The sequence below is a fragment of the Myotis davidii genome, unplaced genomic scaffold (assembly GCF_000327345.1).
Source record: "Myotis davidii unplaced genomic scaffold, ASM32734v1 scaffold26, whole genome shotgun sequence".
In the NCBI taxonomy this organism is placed as follows: domain Eukaryota; kingdom Metazoa; phylum Chordata; class Mammalia; order Chiroptera; family Vespertilionidae; genus Myotis; species Myotis davidii.
Window position 1 is genome coordinate 3,471,634 of NW_006299245.1, and position 22,623 is coordinate 3,494,256.

The window sequence follows — 22,623 nt, forward strand, 5'->3', positions numbered from 1 at the left end:
CAGCCCATTCATGGCCGGGCCCGAGCGGAGGACGATGCCGACTCCTTCCCTCCAATGCTCTCCGCTCGGGTTGCCGCCCTCGGGGCCCGCACCCCGGGGCCCCACCAGCGAGCCTCTTCTGCATATATCTTTATGAATAAATGTTTTCAAGTTTTTTGGGTAAAAACCCAAAAGAGCGGCTACACGATCATATGGTAACTCTATTTTTTAATTTTTAAGGGAGCTTCTGTGCAGTTTTTCATAGTGGCTGTACCAGTGTGCCTTTCCAGCAGCAGTGAACGAGGGCTCCTTTTTCTCCACAACTTCTCTGACACTTGTTGTTACTTGTCTTATTGATAATAGCAATTCTAACAGGTGTCAAGTGGTATCTCATTGTAGTTTTGATTTGCATTTGTATGCCTGCTTAGGAGATGTGTCTGTTCAAGTCCCCTGTCTATTTTATTTTTTTTAACTGTATGAACATGTTTTTATTTCTCTTGGATAATTAGCCCAGAGTTGGATTTGTAGGTCATACTATTAGTAAGTGTATGTTTTAACTTTATGGTAAGCTGCCAATGTTTTCCAAAGTGCTTGTACCATTATTATCCTCATTTTACAGATGAGGAAATTAAGGCACTGAAGAATTAAAATAAAATTGGTATATTGATCAAGATTCCGTGAGTACATGCAGCTGTACCAATTCAGTATGTGTATACATTAAAATTAGGTTTTGAAACAGTTTATAGGAGAATATTTACATAAAACTGATGTTATAAAATTTAGAACAAAATTTGTTATATTGAATTTAAAGTTATTATATTTGATGCAAGGAATAAACTAAGTAAACTTTTTTGGTGTTGAAGTAGAAATGTTAATTTGGCGCCTTTTATTTGTTTTTTTATTACAGTTTTTTTATAAGTTTTAATGGTTAATTTGTGAAGAAGTGAATTAAAAAATATATTAGTAAGGTATAAATGTGTCTCAAATCACAAGTTTGTCATAGTCATGCATGCTCCATTTGATTAGTCCAATCTTTACTTTGACTAGTTGTGAAACAGAAAAGAGAAAATTCAAATGGGTAAGTAACCAAAAACAGTAGAAAAATCAATTCAAAAGTATTTAGTTGTGATAAATGATCACAGTCATTTTGTCCACAAAGGGAATCATTATTTGTTATAAAAATAAATTAAAACCACTGTATATTCTAGGTAGAATTTGGTCATTTTTAAAAGCTCCATATATTCTAACGAACATTTAAAATCTTCACCTGAAATGTCTTCTTAGCCCTCCTTTTAACTGCCAAAATTGTTTTTCTTCTCATTTTTAAAGGATTGCTTGATGGTAGGTCTACATACTTGTGGTGATCTTGCTCCAAATACTCTACGAATATTTACTTCCAATTCTGAAATCAAGGGAGTTTGCAGTGTGGGTTGTTGCTACCACCTTTTATCTGAAGAATTTGAAAACACACATAAAGGTACAAAGTTCTCCATATCTTATACTTTCATTTATTTCAGCACAATTGCTGCTTTCTAACTCTCTATCTTTTTTGTTGATATTGTTGTCATTTTGAATTAATACTTAAAATAATATCTGATATTCTTGCAATTTTAATATTATTATATCAATTGAAACTTGATGCACTATCACCTTATGCATTTTGTTATACTTCCTTTGCTCATTAAATGGTCTTAGTGTATGCTGAAAACTGCAAATATTTGAAATTTTAATGTGGTATATATTTTACAGAACTTCTATTTAAAACTACTTGTGAGATATACATTTACTAAAATAGTAAAACTAAATTATTTTGTCATGAATATAGAGTTGCAAGGTTTGCTTTCATTTTCAAAACCTTTTCAGTTTTGTGAGGAATATTGATTATTTCTCAAAAAATTTTTCTTACTGTATTTTTAAGAATTAACATATTATGATTTTAAAAGCTGCAAAACTATGCAATGGCATTAAAATAATGGTATTCAAACTGTGCTCCCTGGGCTGAGATGCTGCCTGATGAGCAAAGTACATAGCAGGGTTTAAAGCACCACATAGACCTTCATCCATAGCAGCTCTTTTTATATGTTATATCTCTTAATAAATTATGGTTTCAAAACTGCTGGTTCAGATCAGATGTTTATTTAGTTTATTAATATTAGCAGTTTTCTTTTCTATTAGTTTAATGAAGCCTTTATCAACATCAGTGTCCCTTGCTAAGAATTCTTAAGCTAGGAAGTTGTGTGCATATGGATGGTATTGTTTCTTCTTTTCTCAGTTTTAAAATCCAAATGAATAGGAAATTTCTACTTTATTTAGTTGTGTATAAGAGGTAAAAATTATCATTATATAATTCTACTGAAATTTGACTGGGTGAGACAGAGGTCATCCATTAGACCTGGCAAAGGTTTTTGATTTTTTATGTCAGAGTTTTTTAAAGTATCTTTTATGAAAGGTGTATAGAAGAAAAAAACTGAATATATAGAGATATATCAATTGAGAGAGAAAAAATTGGCAAAAAGTTAACAATAGTTTAATTTAGATGGAGTATATATGTTTTTCTTGCCATTCTTCTAATTTTATTCAGAGTACAAAAATCTTCAAGATAAAAATTTGGAGAAAATAGTGAACCTAAAAAAAGAAAAAATATATAGTTATAATAAAATATTTACCCAAATATCTATGCTATATTACAATCTTTTTGTGCATCTTTTCTAAAAGAAAGAAAAAAACTCTTTAATACAATCAGAATTTTACAGCTTTTAAAATATTAAGTGTATAGTGTTTTCCTGGACCAACAATAGCATAAGATTCTATGAAAGGGAGGTATGGTTCTTAGTTCAAAAATTTCCTCTTCTGTAGGTGCAATGAAATGAGTTTTTAAAAATTTATTTTTATTGAAAGTATTTCAGATGTACCATTCCCCCCATCCCCCCTCACCCCGTTGACCCTCTCCACTCCCCCACCCCCTCCCCAGGTCTTCACTGCGCCATTGTCTGTGTCCATGGGTTATGCATATATGCACATCAATTCTCTGGTTAATCTCTTCGCACCCACTGCCTTCCCTCTGAAATATGTCAGTCTGTTCCATGCTTCAATGTTTCTGGTTCTGTTTTGTTCATCAGTTTATTTTGTTTGTTAGATTCCACATATAAGTGGGGTCATGTGATACTTATTTTTCTCTGTCTGGCTTATTTCACTTAGCATAATATTCTCCAGGTCACACCGTGCTGTCTCAAAGGGTAAGAGTCTCTTCTTTTTTATAGCTGCATAGTATTCCGTTATGTATATGTACCACAGTTTTCTTTTTAATCCATTCATCTACTGATGGGCATGCGGCCTGTTTCTACATCTTAGCTATAGTAAATGACACCGCTAGGGGTTTCTTTAATAATAAGCTCTATTGGGAGTGGGTGTAGACAGTTGGTGTGTCTTTCAATTCAGAGGTATTGTCCTTCAGTATATTAACCTCAGCTGCCTGCTTCCTCCTTTCCTCTTTATCATCATGCTCCCAAAGGTACCTTCACCTTCCAAAGGCCTCCTCTCTTCTTTATGCAGTACCTTCCTAAGACTATCATCTCTGATCCTGTTGGACCCTTGAGGCCATTGCACTGCATCTTCAGGTCACAGATCCACTTTCAGCATTTCCCACCATTTTGAACAAGTGACTAGGAATAGGGAAAAAAAATGACTGTTGGTACACTGGCAGCTGCATTTTATACTAGTAGAAGATAAGAGCCAAAGCCGGTTTGGCTCAGTGGATAGAAAGCACTGTGCTTGGCACTTTATCTATATATATATATAAGGCTAATATGCTAAGTGTCTGACCAGCTGCTATGATGCGCACTGACCACCTGGCCTGTGCCCTCTAGCAATCCGGGACCCCTTAGGGGATGTCAGAGAGCTGCAGGCCAGGCCGAGGGACCCCACCAGTACACGAATCCGTGCACCGAGCTGTCATGTGTGTTTCCTTCCACGTCCTGCGTGGATCAGGGTTTGGGATCTGAAAAGAGGAGCCACACACAAATGAGAGAGAAAAGACACATGATAATTTTTAAATATTGGGGGACCAGGCGGGCAAGTCCAGAAGGACTTCCACGGCTGCTGCCCAAAAGTGGAGGATCCAGGCAAAATGTGGGACATAGCCCTCGCCCTTTCATTTCTCCCATGTCTTGAGACTTACAGGCCCAATCATGGGTCGGTTTGCATTTCTACTTCACCTTCTGCTGCGAGAGGCCCGAACTGGGTGGTGCACAGCCCTGACCTTTGCTAGGACTTCAAAGGTTACTAACTTTTGGGGGCCTCTGTCTATACTCAGTTAGTGAAGACAATAAATGGACTCCGGCACTGAGCCTCTAATGTAATAACAAATAATAATACAAGAATAAACTGTGTTTTACGAACTCACAACTGTAAACCTATTTTTGCCCACCCCTCTATACTATATAGTACTAGTATTCCTTACTAAAATAGAAATCCACCACTATACAGTTTGATCATTATATTTTAACTAACTTACAAGGCCAGATGTTTGTATGCACACGTTAGCATATTTCCTGTCATATATCCAGCACTAGGTGCCATGGAGTTATATCTCTGAGTGATCAAGTATGTCATGTGTCTCTCCCTTCACATCTTACACACCTAACCCTCACCCTCACTTTGTTTGCACAGCTGTTTTGGAGTTTGAATTGGGGCAGTGTTGCCCTTTGGGATGTAAATTTGAGTTATTAATAGTCCAACATAGTATACTAGAAAAGTCTGGTATGTATACTGCAACTTTTTATGATGATATGTACTATGTAAACATTATGTGTTTTACATGAATATGTTTACCCAATACACTGTGGTAGACCATAGAGGTGGTCTTTCATGAATGTCAATTTTCAAAAGTACCTCAAAGCTCTCTGAGCCACTATGAATACCAAAGTTAGACCATATGTTTTAAAAACTGCCTTTAAATATTTATATATTATGGGCCAGTAGTTCCTAGGAGAACAAGAAATACCAGAAACAGTTTTATTGCAGTGCTTTATAGAATATATATATTTGTTTAAGCTTGACATGTTTCATTATTTTGTCTTAATATTGATTATCATAATTAATTCTTCAATACTTATTTCTTCCCCTAGAAGTCGGAGAGAGAATTTCTTTTGGTGGTTTTTCCCAGAAAGGTAGAAACATGCTGTAGGAAACACGACTGGCTACCTGTCCAGATCCACATACCTCTTCCTCCTCACTAACTGATTTTGTTCAGGCGGAGGTTATTGGGAAAACTGAGCCCTTCTGTAGCCTCACAAGCTGGTGAATCTGAATCTAAATTATTACTGTAATTCCATGTGTATAGTAATGGATAAGAGACACAGTTCTCAACAGTGAGGTGTGAGGAGCATGTCTTCTAGGAGGTTTCTTGGAATGTTTGTTTGTTGTTCTTAAAACTGAACAGAGGACAAGAACATCACTTTCCTTCTCCGCCTCTGGACTTGGTCATCCATCTGTGTTTGTTCAGCCTACCATGTATTCTGTCAGAAATTGGTATTAGTGCTCCGAGTCCTGCAAGCCCAGTCTGAGGGGTGAAAGATAATTTTACTTTTCCTGGAAGTTTACCTGATCATCTCAGAGGCTTAGGAATGCAGGAGAGGAAAGAAAGAGCTCGGACCCCATATAGTCACACCAGCTGGTATCACGGAGCTTCTTCCTTGGCCTTAATAGGAGCCCCTTCTAGGAGCAAACATTGTCATGGAATAGATTTGTGCTTTGTCTTTCCCCAGGAAGCCTTCTAGTATTATTAGTGCCTTCCAGAAAACTGCAGAACATTAGAGTCAAATATAAATGGTGTAACCTCTGAAAGCCTTTAGTCTACTTTCATGTTTGTTCCCAGCTTTAATGTGTTACAGGACATGAATGTGATTCTCCCAGAGATCCCTCCATTTACTTTATTTTTTTTTTTTAATCAGGGGAGGGCTGCAGATCATCTTTCAATGGCACCTTTCAATCTGGTCCTGCTGTTTTTATATCAAACACATTTGTCAAGGACATATGATATCTATTCTATTGTAGATTGTACCTCAATTTATATTACCAGTAGGAATTTACTGGAGGAGACTAGATATGTATATAGTCGCTGACTTTGTGGATTAACAGTTGGTTTCATCACTGTAAATGTAGAAGCTCTTCATCTGGAAATGTGTCTGGAGGTTGAATAAAAATATGTTGAGCACTAGAGGCCCAATGCACGAAATTCGTGCAAGGGCCTTGGCCCCAACCCCTGCCCACCGCCGCTGCTGCCACGGCCAGGGGGCCTCTGCCGTCTCTGCCTTGGCCCCTACCCACTGCGGCTTTGTCCAGAAGGAAGGACATTCAGTCTAATTAGCATATTATGCTTTTATATTTATAGATATTATTTGAAAATTTAAAATATCCTATATAATAAAAACCTAATATGCAAATTGACTGAATGGTGGAACGACCAGTGGAACAACCGTTTGCTATGATGCACACTGACCACCAGGGGGCAGATGCTCAATGTAGGAGCTACTCCCAGCCCACAGGCCGCAGGCCAGCCAACGTGGTGCCAGCGGCCCTCCCACCCCGATTTCCCCACAGAGGGAGGCAGCCAGCAGTGGCGGCAGGGAGTGGGGCTGGCTGGTGAGCAGGCTGGCACTGCCCCCTGATCTCTCCACCAGTTGCCTTCTGCAGAGGGAGGCAACCAGCAGCAGCAGCAAGGCGATCGAGGGGTGGGGTCAGCGAGTGGGCATTGCCAGGCCAGCCAAGGCGGGTGACAGCAGAGGCCTCCTGATCGTCCCGCCAGTCACCCCACAGATTGGTCCGGATTGCCGGCCAGGCCTAGGGACCCTACCTGTGCACGAATTTTGTGCATCAGGCCTCTAGTTATTTAAAAATAAGCTTCTTTTAATTTTGAGATCTTTCAGTATGTAGTATTAACAAGTCATAAGACAGTACTAGCTAGTTAATATCATCATTAAAGCAGGTATTGTATCATCCAGAAGGGTGTGACTCATTTCTTAATCAAGTTAGTAGGAGTGAATTAATCCCATTGCAAAAATTCAGTTGCTATCTTTTCAGTAAAGATTTGACAGTACTTTCTATATCACATAATATGTATTTTATTAAATCTTTCTGTTTGCTATGGGTGTTTAATGCTAGAAGTTTAGAGGATGTAGAGCAGTGGTTCTCAACCTTCCTAATGCCGCGACCCTTTAATACAGTTCCTCATGTTGTGATGACTCCCAATTTCATTGTTACAGATTGAACATAATTAAAGCATAGTTATTACTCACAAAAAAACAACAATATGTAATTATATATGTGTTTTCCGATGGTCTTAGGCGAGCCCTGTGAAAGGGTCATTCGCCCCCCAAAGGGGTCGAGACCCACAGATTGAGACCCACTGATGTAGAGGAATAAAGCATGATTTCTCTTTTCAAAAAAGCATGTATTTCACTTCCATCTTTAGTGTGGTGGGAGATGTGACTTTTTCCTAAGGAACCCTCTTATTACAGTTCAGCTAGATCTCAGCTAAATTAAAACATGTATTTTTTAAGTATTGCTGAATGTACACAAAAATGGGGGGGAGGATTCTTTGTGGATCAAGAAAAATCACAATAAGAGTTAAAAGAAGAGAAGGAAGGAGAGGAGTTGAAACCAGATCAGGGAACTGTGAGCCATGAAGGTGCAGACAAGTGTCCTGAGGCAAACGCTTATCGCACTGGAGTCTAGACACTAATATTGGGCTTCTGCATGGTGGGGGACTGAGCCTGAGAAGTCTATACTAAGCTATGGCATTGAATGAAATAAAGCAGTCTTCATTCAGCTCCATGTAGAAGCAAATTCAAATCCTTGTGGGGGAATACTTCCAAATTCAGGCCCTTGGAATTTCTACAGATTAAAATCTACCAAGTGTAAGTTCAAAACTAAATATAAAAAGTGTGGCAAAAGTAGGTTTACAGTTGTTGTAACGGAAAATAATGCAATAATTAATAAGTACTATAAGAATATACTCTGTTTCACATACAATTGTAAACCTATTTTTGCCCCACCTTGTATACATTACATATAATGTATACTGTATATGTATCCTATCTTTAATCCCTCCTCCCCATTCAACTAAAAATACTGATTATTGTTAAATTTTCTTTCCTGAAAGCACTGACATACTGGAAAGATCCATAGTATTTATCAAAACAGTATATAGGAGAATGCAGGAGCCCACAAAGAAGATGGAAACACTGAAGCTACAAAGGGTATCTGTGTATCATGGCAAACTTGAACTTTGTTTTTATAGCCCTACAAAGGGTAGGGTACAGATGATAAAACCTATACTTACACATGCAGAAGGGGGTCTCATATAACAAATATATATAACAAATGCTCAACAAAGAAATAACACAAAAGTATAGATTATGAAAAAGCAGATCCAGCACTGGTTAAACCTAAAGAAATAAGGCATTTGATAAGACATCTTGAGATGAAATAATTATGTTGACAAAGGAATTTGGGAATTCTCGGGGTACTGGGCTGGCTTTGCCCTTCTTAGCAAATAGAAGCAGCAGAAGGTTAGAGAAGAAGGTTTACATTCCAGAGACTATGGGAGCAAGATGATGAGAGCACACTATCCTGGAGAGACAGAGGTCTTATTTAATTTTAAATCGACACAAACTCACATTTCTTTTTGATCAAAGAGGATTATAATTCCTCTTTGGTATTTCTTGAAAGAAACAAAAAGCTTCCAAATATTCACCCGTTAACTATGAAGTTCTTATTTCTCTCCCAAGCAGGTAATGTTTAACCACAACACATATAATTGCCAGAAGATTGTAAAATGTTTGTGGAAGAAATTATATTCTCTTGAATTAGTAGTAGTTTCACATTTTTTAAAACTCAGACCTATAATAAGAAATACATTTTACACATTGTCTGGTATGTAAATTATATAAATAAATAAAACTGGTACTGAAATTTTACAAAAAAATACTCTTTTTTTGTTGTTGTTAATATTTGTTCTTTGAAAAGTACTGGCTCTTACAACACAATGCATGCCAATGTTTTTATTCCATTTCTTTCTATTAAATTTTGTAAAATGTTGGTCACAATCCACTAAATTTGGGAAATACTCAAGAAACTGCATACCCACCAACTGCCCACTTTGCTAGATACCAGGGATTTCTAGATAAAATGATTTAAAGCAATTTACAACCCAATGAGAAGACATATAACAGGTCAGTTGTGATAGTATGCTGTGTGATAGGTGCTATCTATAATAATAAAAGGGTAATATGCTAATTAGACTGGATGTCTTCTGGACTTCATTCCGGATGTCCTTCCTGACAAAGCGGGGGCTGGAGGGAGGTCAGCTGGGGTCCCAGGGCGGCCTGGGGGAAGACATCCGGGGTTCTGGGTGCCTGTGGTTGGCCTGGGAGAAGCCAGCCCAGGTCCCAGGTGCCTGCCAGCAGCCAGAGGAGGGAAACCCATGTGCCAGATCCCAGGTGCTGGAGGGAATCCATTGCCCTCAGCCAGGGGAAGGAAGGTCTACTTTTGCACAAATTTTCATGCATTGGGCCTCTAGTATTAAATAAGTTACTTTGGAAGCATAGAGATAGTGATACCTAAATGCTCAAGGGAGTGGAGTCTAAGAACACCACATAGAAGAAGAAACTCTTTGACTAAAATTTTACTTCTGTCTCTGTAGTGCTGTAGCCTTGGGTAAATTAGTTAATCTTTGTGGATCACCTGTAAATTAGTGAAAAGAAAGGGGTTAAATTAGATGATCTTAGAGGTCTCTGATGACTAATCATAGGATCCTATGACTTGAATGTAACTTTTTGAAACATGCCTTTTATTTCAGCTAAACCTCACCTCTATTTATCATGATGTTTAGTTTCAGTTTTAATCTTTTTTAAAAATTTTATTGGGTTTGCATAAACAAATACTCTGGTTTTCTGCTATGATTCTGTACTTGAATGATAATGTGAAGTTTTTGAAAATCATTTTTTTTAAATCTATGCCAGTGTAATAATGGCCATAAATTTTATTTTTCCCAAAGTTTTATAAGTTTACTTTTTAAGAAGTAAAATTATGTAATAATGATTCACAGTAAATGCATATTTAAGTTTTCATTTACTTAACTATTAACAGTTTATTAGTTTGTTCAGTAATTCAGCCACAGGCTATCGGGAGGTATCTCAGCTTCACTAAGGTATTGGTCTTGTAATCTTAGAGGAGATAAGTAGACAATACTTTAGCCTTGTATATTTAACTGTTTATAAACTTTTGTTACATATCACTTTCTTTCTCACCATTTAACTGGGATTATGTCTCAGAAAAATTCTTGCCAATTAATAGGGGATGAACACAGAGATTTCTAGATGTACTTGGCAGTCTTTGCACTATTACCTCACACAAACAGCTGTATCTGATCTTCAGTCAGTTGTGTGTTTTCTAGAGTGTTGGCACTGATTTTACTTATATCATAGGGCATCTTTTGCTTCCTAGAAGTAGTTAGATATAGAGTTTTAATACATTTTCCTGTTCCTTTTGCACCTCATTATTTTTTGTGACTAATAAAAAGTGGTTCTTGAAGCTCATGCAGATTGTGTGTGTATATATATATATATAAAAGAATGTAATTAGATCTAAAATAGAAAATTAATATATCCACTTAAAAGAAGTAGTAAAGAGAAATAGTGTATGCTTCAGAGATAAAATCAAAGCTAATAGAAATTCTTACTGGAAAGTTGACTATCAAATGAATATAAAACAGACTTTTCAAAAACTTAATAAATTTACTTATTTTTTTAATTATAGTTGGTATGCAATATTATATTAATTTGGGGTGTATAATACTTGATTTGACATTTATGTATCTGGAAATGCAGTCACCACACTAAGTATAGTAATAATCTGTCACCATGCTAACTTATCACAATATTATTGACTATACTATTCACCATTTTCACCCCATTCCCCTCCCCTCTGGCAACCATTGTTTGATTTCTGTTTATATAAGTCTGGTTTGGTTTTGTTCATTTGTTTTGCTTCTTTAGATTCCACATGCAAGTGAAAACATACAGTGTTTGTCTTTCTCTGACTTATTTAATTTAGCCTAATACCTTCAAGGTCCATCCATGTTGTCACAAATGGCAAGATTTCATTATTTTTTTATTGCTGAGGAATATTTCATTGTATATGTATACTGTATCTTCTTTATCCATTCCTCTTTTGATGGACACCTAAGTTGCTTCCATATGTTGGCAATTGTAAATAATGCTGCAGCAAACATAAGGTGCATAAATGTTTTCAAATTAGTGCTTTCATTTTCTTTTAGATAAATACTCAGAAGTGTAATTGCTGACCATATATTATTTTAGTCTTTCGAGCAATTTCTATACTGTTCTCCATGGTGCCTGCATAACTTTGCAGTTCCACCAACAGTGCATAAGGATTCCCTTCCCACCCTCACCAACACAGGCGATTTGTTGGCTTTTGATAATAGCCGCTCTTAGGAATGTGAGGGGGCATTTCACTGTGCTTTTGATTTGCATTTCCCTGGTGCTTAGTGATGTTGAGCATCTTTTCATATGTCTGTTGGCCATCTGTATGTCTTCTTTAGGAGAAATGTCCTCTGGCCATTTTTTCAAAACAGGATTAAAAAGAACTAACTTACATTTTACTAGTTTTATAAACAAATTTGGATTTGTATACTTTGGAGCAAATGATCTTGAAAAATATTTTGTTATAAATATGTATTCTCACATTTTTCCCCCATGATAAACAGATTTTAAGCAAGTTGTCCAATTTTTTCTCTTTCATCAGTCTGGCACAGTGAATAAATTTTTCATGGGAAACAATGGGATTTATAATATTAATGTCAACACTGTCTCATTGACTTAATATTTCAGATGTTCCATTTCAAGACTAGAGTCTTGATAAAAGATTATACGGAATCTATAAGAACAATCAGAGGAAACTTGTCTTGCAGAGTGAGAAGTGCCATTGGGAAGCTGCTAGCATAGTGTTTGTCAGGCCAACAGTGTTTTCTCTCAGCACCAAACTTTGCCGTTATTATAGCCATGCATGAAAATACCAAGACAGTAGTATCTAGACGGATTGCATTAAGAAAGTGTTTTATGCCCAGCTGGCATGGCTCAGTGGTTGAGCGTTGACCTATGAACCAGGAGGTCACCTTTCTATTCCCGGTCAGGGCATATGCCTCGGTTGTGAGCTTCATCCCCAGTGTGGGGTGTGCAGGAGGCAACCAGTCAGTGACTCTCTCATCGCTGATGCTTCTATCTCTCTGTCCCTCTTCCTTCCTCTCTGAAATTAATAAAAATGTATTTTAAAAAAGAAACCATGTGTTATTATAGACCTGACTCTGTTAAAGTAATATATATTTTTTTAACTGAGTGTTTAGGGGTTTTTTTTGTTTATAAGATACTTTACATATTCCCTTGAGATTACATAGCTACACTTTTAATCAAAGGATAAGTGAAGTACCAATGTATTGATGATATAATAGAACTAGAAGTGTAAGAAAAATGAGACACTCTCTAGCTCCTTAGGGAGTTTATGATATAGTGAGGAATTCAGAAGGAATTACGTAGAACTTTCATGTATGTTTGAGAGTGATATATTCATGCTCCTATGGATCTTAATCAGCTAGGAACATTAACTATTGAAAAAAATGAATGAAAGAAGTAATGAATGATGAGCATCTAAACCAAGTGCTATTAAAACTAGAAGAGGGAGTAATTTTTCATGAAGGAAAGCTTTCTAAAAAAGGTGACATTTGGTCTTCGTTTAGAAAGATGGATGAGATAGTGAAAGAGGTTTTGAGAAAACGTTGTGGAGAAAGGCATAGAGGCAGAAACTATGTTGGATGTTCTGAGTAAGGCAAGTCCATATGGATATATGGCAGAGAGTAAGGTGGGAGTGAAGGTGAAGTTATGAAAATACGAAAAATAAATAATAACAATAAATTTTCTTTAAAAATAAAATATAGCATGAAAGAAAAACAAATTAGGGCCAGATTGTGAGAGCTCTGAATGGTATGCTGAATATTATTGAATATTATTCAGTAAGAGACAAAGTATACTTTGTTCCATAAAAATATCTTTTATGTATTTGTTTAATGCAAAAGACTTGCATAAATTCATCTACATTTTTTAGCATGGAGCTAGATCAGAGACAGGGAGACTAGTTAGGAAGCAGCTGTGAATGTCAAAGCAAGGATACATTAGATAAGAATCATAGAAGTCAAAAACTGCCAGGACTTTTCAAAGGTAAACCAACTGACTTGGTGACAGATGGTGGGGAAATGGGTGGGGGGAGAGGCAATGAGGGGTAAAGATAATGGCAAGGTTTTAGCTTGGTTGATTATATAATGACATATTACTGGGGAAAGATCAGATTTGTGGGCTTAGGAAATTTGGTTTTGCATATATTTAATTTTAGAAATGTTAAGCAAACAGTTTAAAATTTTTATTTAGAAATTCAGAAAGAAGATACTGGAGATATGTAGAGATTAAATTTAAAGGAGTAGATGTTAATTGCTCAAGAAAAGAATTTAAAGAGTGGAAACAGAAAACTTGCCATAATGTAATATTGAGTACACTAACGTTTGAAGAGTGGGCAGAAGAAAGGGCCTTTGAAAAGAAGAACCTGTTATCAAAACCAAAAGAGAAGCAAATTTTAACAGAGAATTTTAATACTATGAAATTTATGGACTGGTCAAATAAAATGATGGCCAAGGTTGATTATTTTTGTTGACTTCAGAGATGGCATTCTAAAGAGTGGAAAGCCAGAACAAATTGTATTAGTTTAGTCATCCTCTATTCATTAAATAAACAGTTTCTTCTATTCTACTAAGTATCAGGTAATGTAAAACTCGTAGAAAAATAACTTCATAGTACAGAAGTAGAAGTAAATATTATTTTTTTAGAATCACAGTCATTATAACATTATTCAAGCACTTACTATATACTTAGCACTGTTTTAAACCCTTACCTACATTTTTATTTAATATCAAAACTGTTGCAGTAGTTTTCCTCTCTGCAGACAGGGAAACTGAGTTAGAGAGTAACTTTCCCAAGATGACACAAAGCTGGTAAGTACGGTAGCCAGTTAAAATAATAAAAACACACATTGATCAAAGCTGCTATGAAGCAGTGCTAATGGATAGGCTAAAAACATAACATAGCAATGCTAATGAAGAAAAGCTTGGGTAGTGGGGAGGCAAAGTTAAAAAATTAATTGTGATACTTCCATGAGAATATTGGATATAAGTTTTGCTAGTTTGCTATGACAGGTAATTCTTGAGGTTAAGTTACTTGTTTTATAAACATCTATATTCATTATCACCATTTTAGCATGTATCTTACTTTTTTCTACAATAGTAGTTCATTCATTCTTTCACTCATTCAAAAATATATATTGAATTTGAGATAGCACCAGTGAACAAAAGAAACAAAAATCCCTGTGTACAGAGAGCGTACATTATATTCTAATGGAGACCAGGGCAGTTGTGTGGGTTGGGAGGGGGGTAGGCACAATAAACAATAAATAACTTAAGTGAATAAATTAAATAGGGAGACAGAGGTAGCTTCATTAAATGGTGAGATTTCAGCAAAGAGTTGAAAAAGGTAAGTGAGTTACAAAGTAGATAGCTGGGGGAAAATCATTCCATACAAGAAGACAATCTGGTGTGTTTGAGGAATAACAAGAAGCCAGAGTGGAGATTAGGGAACAGTAGGAGAGGAGAGGAGATAAGAGAGGTCAGAGCTTTGGGTGGAGGGTTGTGTAGAGCTGTGTCGGACACTACAAGTCTTTTACTCTAAGAGAAATGGGAATCAGGGAGTTAAACAAGCAGATGGTACACATCAATTAGAATAATTTGAATTTTGTTTACAAATGGATTATTTACAAAGATACCAGTGAAGAGGAAATAGTATAGAAATTGGGGGTTTACCATGCCTGTGTAAGGGGAGAAAGAAGTAACTGAAACCTTAAAGGAGAATGATTTAAGAATTGGCTGCCTTTAGAGGTGACCTTCAATCAGTATGAATATTCTGACCTTAGTCTTTTCTGTCTCCAATCTTCTGTAGACTCACCATTGGCCAAACACAGTCAACAGCTAGATGGTATAGGAACCAACTGACAAAGTCCATATGAGTCAGCATCCAGAGGGGTACCTCTAATCAAATGTGTCTATATCATTTGTTGTGACTTGTCTTCCACCTTTCCTCAAATTTCAAAATTTCAAATTTCAGAATTCAGTCTGTCATTATCAAAATTGCGTATGTTCTGCAACTTCTTCTCTGAAATTTCCTTTATTCTCTTTCTAATAAAAACCTAAGTTTTCCCTAAAGAAACACACTTCCCATACACCTCAAGCAGTGGATTTTTCTGTTTCACATACCTTGTGTGAGATAATTAGTTTCCTTAATGCTACTTCTACACTGTGTATCATCTAATGCTATTTGAGAAATCACCCCAAAATTAAATGGCTTAAAGCCACATAATTTTTATTATTTCTCAGTTTCTGTGGATCAAGAATTTGGGAGTAACTTGGGTGTGAGTTTCTTATATTATATTTTTTTTCCTAGAAACAATATACCCCTTCCAATGGAATGAATTTTCCAGAAATACTGTTGTACTTGCAATCTAATATTAAGTAGTAATCTTTTTCAAAGTTTTCTTTAGATTATTACTGAGGTAGGATTCTTCTACCTTTTACAGGCAAGTAGACATGCTTTTTTCCTAGCAGTATAAGGTGAATTGCAGAGCAGTGATGGTACACTAATTATATCTTTCATTACAAATTCACTGTATATTTTTTGAGTGGGATTCTCTTTACTTTTGTGCAATAAGTTGACTTTAGTCTCCTCTTTCCCAGTGTAATAAGTTCATTTTTTAGGCACTTGGTTGAGATATTACAAGTTAGGAAATTGCTAGTATTATCATTTTAAATTATAAGATAAGCTAGTATTATGTTTTTTGGTATTAACTAATTCTTTTAAAACCTAGTTTGTTTCTTTGGGTTTTTTCTTTCATTAGATCTTCCCTTAATCTCATCGTTTGCTTCCTCAGTTAAGTCTCTGCTCAAATATCACATCCTCGAAGAAGACTTCTGCATAATTAGGACAGAACTATCCAACTGTGGATACTTTGTGAGTGTTCCTGAGACACGGCTTCCTGCATCCCCTGGGTTTTGCTTCAACACAATCATCATATTCTGATTATTCCAGTTTGACATACAAATTTTGCCATATTCCAAGAGTGCTGAGCTATAAAAAGTTTGGAAAGCATTACATTAAGATAAAGATTTAGATGTGAAGTTGTTCAGACTCAAAGTAACAGTGACAGAGGGAAAATTTACTTTTCAATCCAGAAGTAGGTGATTGGAGCGGAGCTCTGTAACGGAAAGTCTTCCAAGAACCCAGAATCCTTTTATTTTGTTGCGCCATCCTGTGCTGCTCTTATTTACATGGTCCTAGGTGGCTTGCCCCTCCCTTTGAGCATCTCACCTAGAATTTACACACATCATTTCTGCCCACATTCAGTTCTGCAAAACTTAGTCTTGTAGCTATCCTAATGGCTGCACTTGAGTCTGGGAATTGCAGTCTCTAATCTGAACAGCTAAAAATTGAGTGCTATCTTAATACAAGGGACAAAGAGAGAATGGATGGAGAGGAGGAAGAACTCCATCTTTGTAACGCTTTACCCTTTACAGTAAGATCTAGGTGTTTCTGTCTATTTGTAAGAAGAAAATTAAACTACTTATAGTAGCCCTTTCATTTAGAAATAATTGAGTTAAATCATAAAGCCTTCTCAAGCCTCTGTTTCAAGTCATCTTGGAAACAGAGGAAGTGGTCCAGGGTCCCTAGGACCTGGATAAGTTTCAAGGGCTCCATGAGACCTATGTAACTGTAAGTGAAGCTGTTTATATATCTTGGAGGTTAAGAGCATGGCCTCTGAAATCAGACTTCCTGGAATTAAATTCAAGCTGTGCCATGTGCTAGATTTGCAGTTTAGGCAAGCAATTCACTTAACCTTTCTGTGCTCAGTTTCCCTATCTGAAACATGAGATAAGAGTATACCTACTTCATAGAATTGCTGTGGGGACCAGTTAATACATTTAAAACACTTATAATAGTGCTAAAAATATTAAATGCTATGTAAATAGTAGCATTATTATTTCTATTCCCGGGAGGTCCATATCTTCCATCTGATTATTAGTAGGGTCTATTATAAATCTTAAGTTATTACCTGAAAGAAAACATTTTCACAGGCTTATGAGGGCTATGAAATTTAAACTTTCTCTATTTTAATCTAAAATCATCTGATCCTACATAGCACAAAAGTTTATTTAATGGAATTTACCTCCATATTTTCTTTTAGAGTTTTCTTGTTTTCAAGTTTTTAGTTCGGTTTTACTTTTTAATCTAATAAAATAATTTCACTTATCACAATTTTCTTTTGTCACAGTTTTGATAAAATTTAAGCTCTTATTTTTCAGGCTTTAATTTAAAATAGAAATTGGTTTTCCTTTTCAAAAACTTTGTAATAGTTCTACATAAGGTTTTTAAGCATCAGCAAGTTGAATATGTAACTACATCAGTTGGACAAACAATGAATGTTGATTTTTGTTATTGTTACTTGAACCATAAATGCAATTGAGCCAGATTGAATCACAGTTGAAAATATTTCAGCCTCTTAATATGATGAAAAAAGAAAAGCCTTTACAGCTGTTCTTTTTTTTGAAAAGTGAACAGTGGCTGAAAAAAATGATACTTCAACATTGTTAGGAGTGAATTAATATTGTTCTGTAATAAACTGCCAAATGTCATATTTGATAGATCATTTTTCTAGAAAGTCAGGTCAGCAATAAATGTCCAGTATCTCATTAATCATCTACTATACACTGAACATGAAAAGTATTTCTATTTTAAACTGCTTTTGCTAAATCTTACAGAAATAATTTTGGTTGGTTTTAAATTGTTGGCGCTTAAACACCAACAGCTGTTGTTGAGAAAATACCATTTTCATTACATTAATATGCTTTCAATTAAGAATCTGGAATGAACTGTTAAACATTACCACTTTCATGTTGAACTACTGTTTGACCCTCTCAGTGATTGATTTGCTTTCTCGATAGATTATTTACTTTAACTGAAAGAGGAAGAATTTTATTGAAATAATCCATATTTTCCCCCATCTGCAGAATGTACCCAAGAAAAGTGGGGATTTCCAATGTGCCACTATTTAAAGGAAGAGAGATGGTCGTGTGGTCGCAATGCCAGAATGTCAGCATGTTTGGTATGATTGCATTTTTTTCTGGACTAAGAACTTTATCCAGATGTTGCAGAATGTATTGTTTTTGGCTAATACCATGCATTAAATGCCACATTTTGCAGAGCATCATCATTGATGCATTTCAAATTATGGGAAAAAGGACTTTCTCTCCCAACATTATCACTCTACATGCAGTATGGTAACGGTTTATAGTTATACTATAATCTACTTAATTTTTAAATATAATTACTTCAGTTGTTATATAAAATGTACCAGCTACCAAGTTTTTTTTTTGTAAGATTTTTTATTGATTTTTAGAGAGAGAGGAAGGTGAGAGTGAGAGAGAGAAACTTGGATATGAGAGCAACATTGATTGGCTACCTCCTGCATATACCTACTGAAGATCGAGCCTGCAATCTGGGCTTGTGCCTTTACCCGGAATTGAACAAACAACCTTTCAATGCACAGACAACACCCAACCAATTGAGCCACATCAGCCAGGGCAACCAGGTCTTAAACAGAGAATTAGTTCAGTGCTCTATCCACAGCTCTGTGGTGTATTTGTGTTTATAGAAGATAATTTGGTCTCCTAATTTTTATAGAATAGGAAAAATGTTATTAAGCTACCTGGAATATGAAATAACTATCTAGTTAAATAAAACCTTTATTGTGCTTGATTTGTCTAATGTCCTTAGACCTAGAACACTTTATCCCATGGTCTTCTCTGGTTTTGGTGCTATAATGGTTTACAAAGGAACAGCTGCAGGTTAAACAGTGCGTTATTTAGGTCATCAGAAATTTAAAATATGGTTGATTAAATAATGTGTTTAATGTTCAACACCAAGATAAATTAATATTATGACCATTATACCTATGCTAATAACATTGCAATATAAAAAAATGTGTACCAGTGTTCTAAATCATGTATCATAGAATTATTTTAGAAATCTACTTATGCTCAAATAATAATTTATTTTTATATGTCCTCTTAATATTCTTTTTTGCAACCTTATCTTGTTCTCTATTTATATCTGTAAATGATACATGTTCAAGGTATTGTTAGAATGGCAGGTCATTCTTAGAATGACTTGGTTCCAAGAACGCTGGCAGGCAGGATTCTACCTCATGCCATCAGGTAAGAAATGAAATAGTCTTTCAATATCGGGAGCCTGACTATTCTAACAGAAAAGGCCTAAAGATATTGGCGTTGGGTATTTCTCAGTGAAACAGGACCGATCTCACCTTTATGGTGAGGCCCACAATTAATAGTCCTCCCTCATAAGCACAGTGCTTCTACTCAGGTCTGTGATATCCCCATTTGAATTGTCAGTAGATGGCTAAAAATCTATGAAAGAATCAAGGTCCAATACACAAATAGAAAAAAAAGCAACTTGGAAGTAATGGACACTATCCAAAAGAAAATAGTTACTAACATCACAAAAAAAGAGAAAAGAATGTATCCACAGAACAGGAATGTACACTATAAGCATAAACATTCAAAAACCTAAAAAGAAGTGTTTTTGAAAAGTAAATTTCAAAATATAGAATTTGTAGACCATAGGAGGCCTCTCTATAAATTTCATTCCAGTTCCTGCCCACCTGGGCTTCTTTTTTTGATGCTAGAGTCATCCTGGAAAGCATAAGGAATATTTATTGTGGTGCATCTTGTTTTATTGCCTTTTGCTCTAAAACTGATCGGTTCCACAAATAGTCAAAGCTTAAGGGGCTTTTTTTATGTTGTAGTTGTTTTTTAAATACCTTTCTGGTGATGCCTTCAGATACATTGTTAAGGGCACTAACCAGAAATAAACTTTTAATTAGATTAGTGCAATCTTGTAAACATACTTTAAGCCTAACAAAACTGCAAAATATTTTTGTATGAAGTGAATACTTGCTATATTGTCTTCATTATCTTTATTTATTGGCCAAGGAAAATATTAATATTTGTAAGACACTTCTTATTACCTATGTGATTATCTTTTATTATGTAATCAAAGTTTATAATTTGTATTTCTAAAATAAACTCATCAGCAACACATACTGAAAGTAGCCTTGTGTTATGTGATATTTTATTGACATCAAATAACTTATTGTTAAAAACTATTTTGTATTCAGTTCGACTTTTAGCAAAAGCCATAACGAAAATCTAATTTGCAATTGGTACAAGTACTATAAATGAAAACTCATTGTTTTCTTCAATAATAAACCTGTTTTGGGTCTATTTCTCTTTAATAGAAAAATTATATAATTATCTCTTGTATTCATAAAACTCTGGCACTAGATATTCAGTGAAGGTACCCTTCAAGTCAATGGGAAAATTACATATTTTCTAAAATAATTTCTGTAAAACAAATTTTTATACAATGAACTCTTCTTCCCACTGAATCTACATGGTATGAAGTATGAGAAGTAAATTAGAGTTCACAGAGCAAGTTTTATGTCCCTGCTCAGCTGCTAACTAGCAATGTTACTTTACCTCGTCAGTGACCTTGTGGATCTGCGAAAATTGCACTTAACAAGATATTTTGTAAATTATTCTTCAGTTTTATAATTATACTAGAGGCCTGGTGCACAAAAATTTGTGCACTCGAAGGGGAGGGAAGGGGGCCTCAGCCCGGCCTGTGCCCTCTCGCAGTCTGGGACCCCTCAGGGGATGACCACCTGCTGGCTTAGGCCCGCTCCCCAGGGCAGTGGGCCTCAGATGGCAATCAGACATCCCTCTGGCAGCCCGGCAGCCCTTGGGGGATGTCCACTTGCCAGCGGGGAGCAGGCCTAAACTGCAGTTGGACATCCTTAGCGCTGCTGAGGAGGCAGGAGAGGCTCCCACCACCACCGCTGTACTGGCAGCCATTAGCCTGGCTTTGGGGAAATGAGATTTATTTACCTTCTGTAATTGAAACATTGTTGCCGTCACTGGCACTCCCAGCTCTGAGGCCACAGCAGGCTGAAAGCAGGTATCTGTGGTTTGTTTAGCTTCTATAATTGATACTTTGTTGCCATCACTGGAGCAAAGAGCTGGCTCCAGCTCCGTGGCCACGGCCTGCTGAAAGCAGGCATCTGGGTTTTTTTTAGCTTCTATAATTGAAACTCTGTTGCCATCACTGGCACTCTAAGCTCTGAGCTTGCTGGTGGCTAAAAGCAGGTTTCTGGGTTTGTTTAGCTTCTATAATTGCAACATTGTTGCATCTGGAGCTCAGAGCTGGGCTGCAGCAGACGGGGAACGTTGGCTTCCTCCGTCACTGGAACAAGCAAGCCTCATGTTCACTTCAGCTGCGTGGCTGCTGGCCGCCATCTTTGTTGGCAGTTAATTTGCATATCTCCCTGATTAGCCAATGGGAAGGGTAGCGAAGTTATGGTTAATTACCATGTTTCTCTATTATTAGATAGGATGATAATTCTGCTATATCTAAAAAGTATTATTTATCAAAACAGAAATCTGAAGCAAATATGGGTATTTTAAATTTGAATAGAAAGTATATGCAGATCCATTATGTTTTTGGTACTTTTCTTAATGTTTGAAATATTTTCTAATTAAAATGTCAGTTAAAATATTTTAATCTAAATTATTTATAAAACTATGTGAGCGTAGAAATATATGTCTCTCAAATATGAAAGTTTCAGTAGCCTCTATTCCACATTTAAATTCCAATAAATCGTACATATATATCTTTTATATATTGGGTTAAGAGTATTTTTTAGAAATATTAGGAAATTTTTGTAAAAATATTTTGGATCTTAAGAAGATACAAATTTAAAATCAGCTACATATAAAATTATAAAAATATGTATTAACTTTCTCTTCTACTTCTCACTTGATCATGTATGAATTTGAGTTGAATTTGCAGACCAAAAACATATGTACTTTTCTAAACTAAACATTTACTTATAATCTGTTCATTTTTTTAATGAGAGATGTATTCTATGTTTACAAAAATTAGAAGAAAACAGCTTAAAAGTAGTATATAAATGTCTATGTATATGCATAAGAATAGCTCTGGATTTATCTGATTGTTTTAGCTACCCTAAAAGTGAGCCAAGAATATGTCATTTCATTTCTTTCCTGTTTTCTAATGCCTTCTAAAATTCAAGGATTATATACAGTAGGGGTGTGTGTTTCTGTATGTGACACACGTATATTATAAATCAGCCCTAAATTATGTAAGTAAACTAGTTAACATTCCTTAATGATGTTAACACTTTTAAGTGTATAAACATACATGTTATCACTTAATTAATCTTTTTAAATGTCACTTTTACAAGCGTTTATACAGTATGTTTATAAGTCTTATATGATAAGACTAAATATATCAGCCATCTTAGTCTTATTTTTTTTTCTCCTTA

At 35.7% G+C, this 22,623-nt stretch overlaps 1 protein-coding gene across 1 annotated transcript in view; it reads left to right on the forward strand.

The window, feature by feature from the left end:
* METTL25 (methyltransferase like 25) overlaps positions 1 to 22,623 on the forward strand; it is a 96,277-nt gene that overhangs the window by 29,250 nt on the left and 44,404 nt on the right. The window contains exons 5-6 of the mRNA XM_015571109.1: positions 1,309 to 1,456; positions 18,212 to 18,306. Coding sequence (XP_015426595.1) covers positions 1,309 to 1,456; positions 18,212 to 18,306 — 243 coding nt within the window. The remainder of the gene's footprint in view (positions 1 to 1,308; positions 1,457 to 18,211; positions 18,307 to 22,623) is intronic.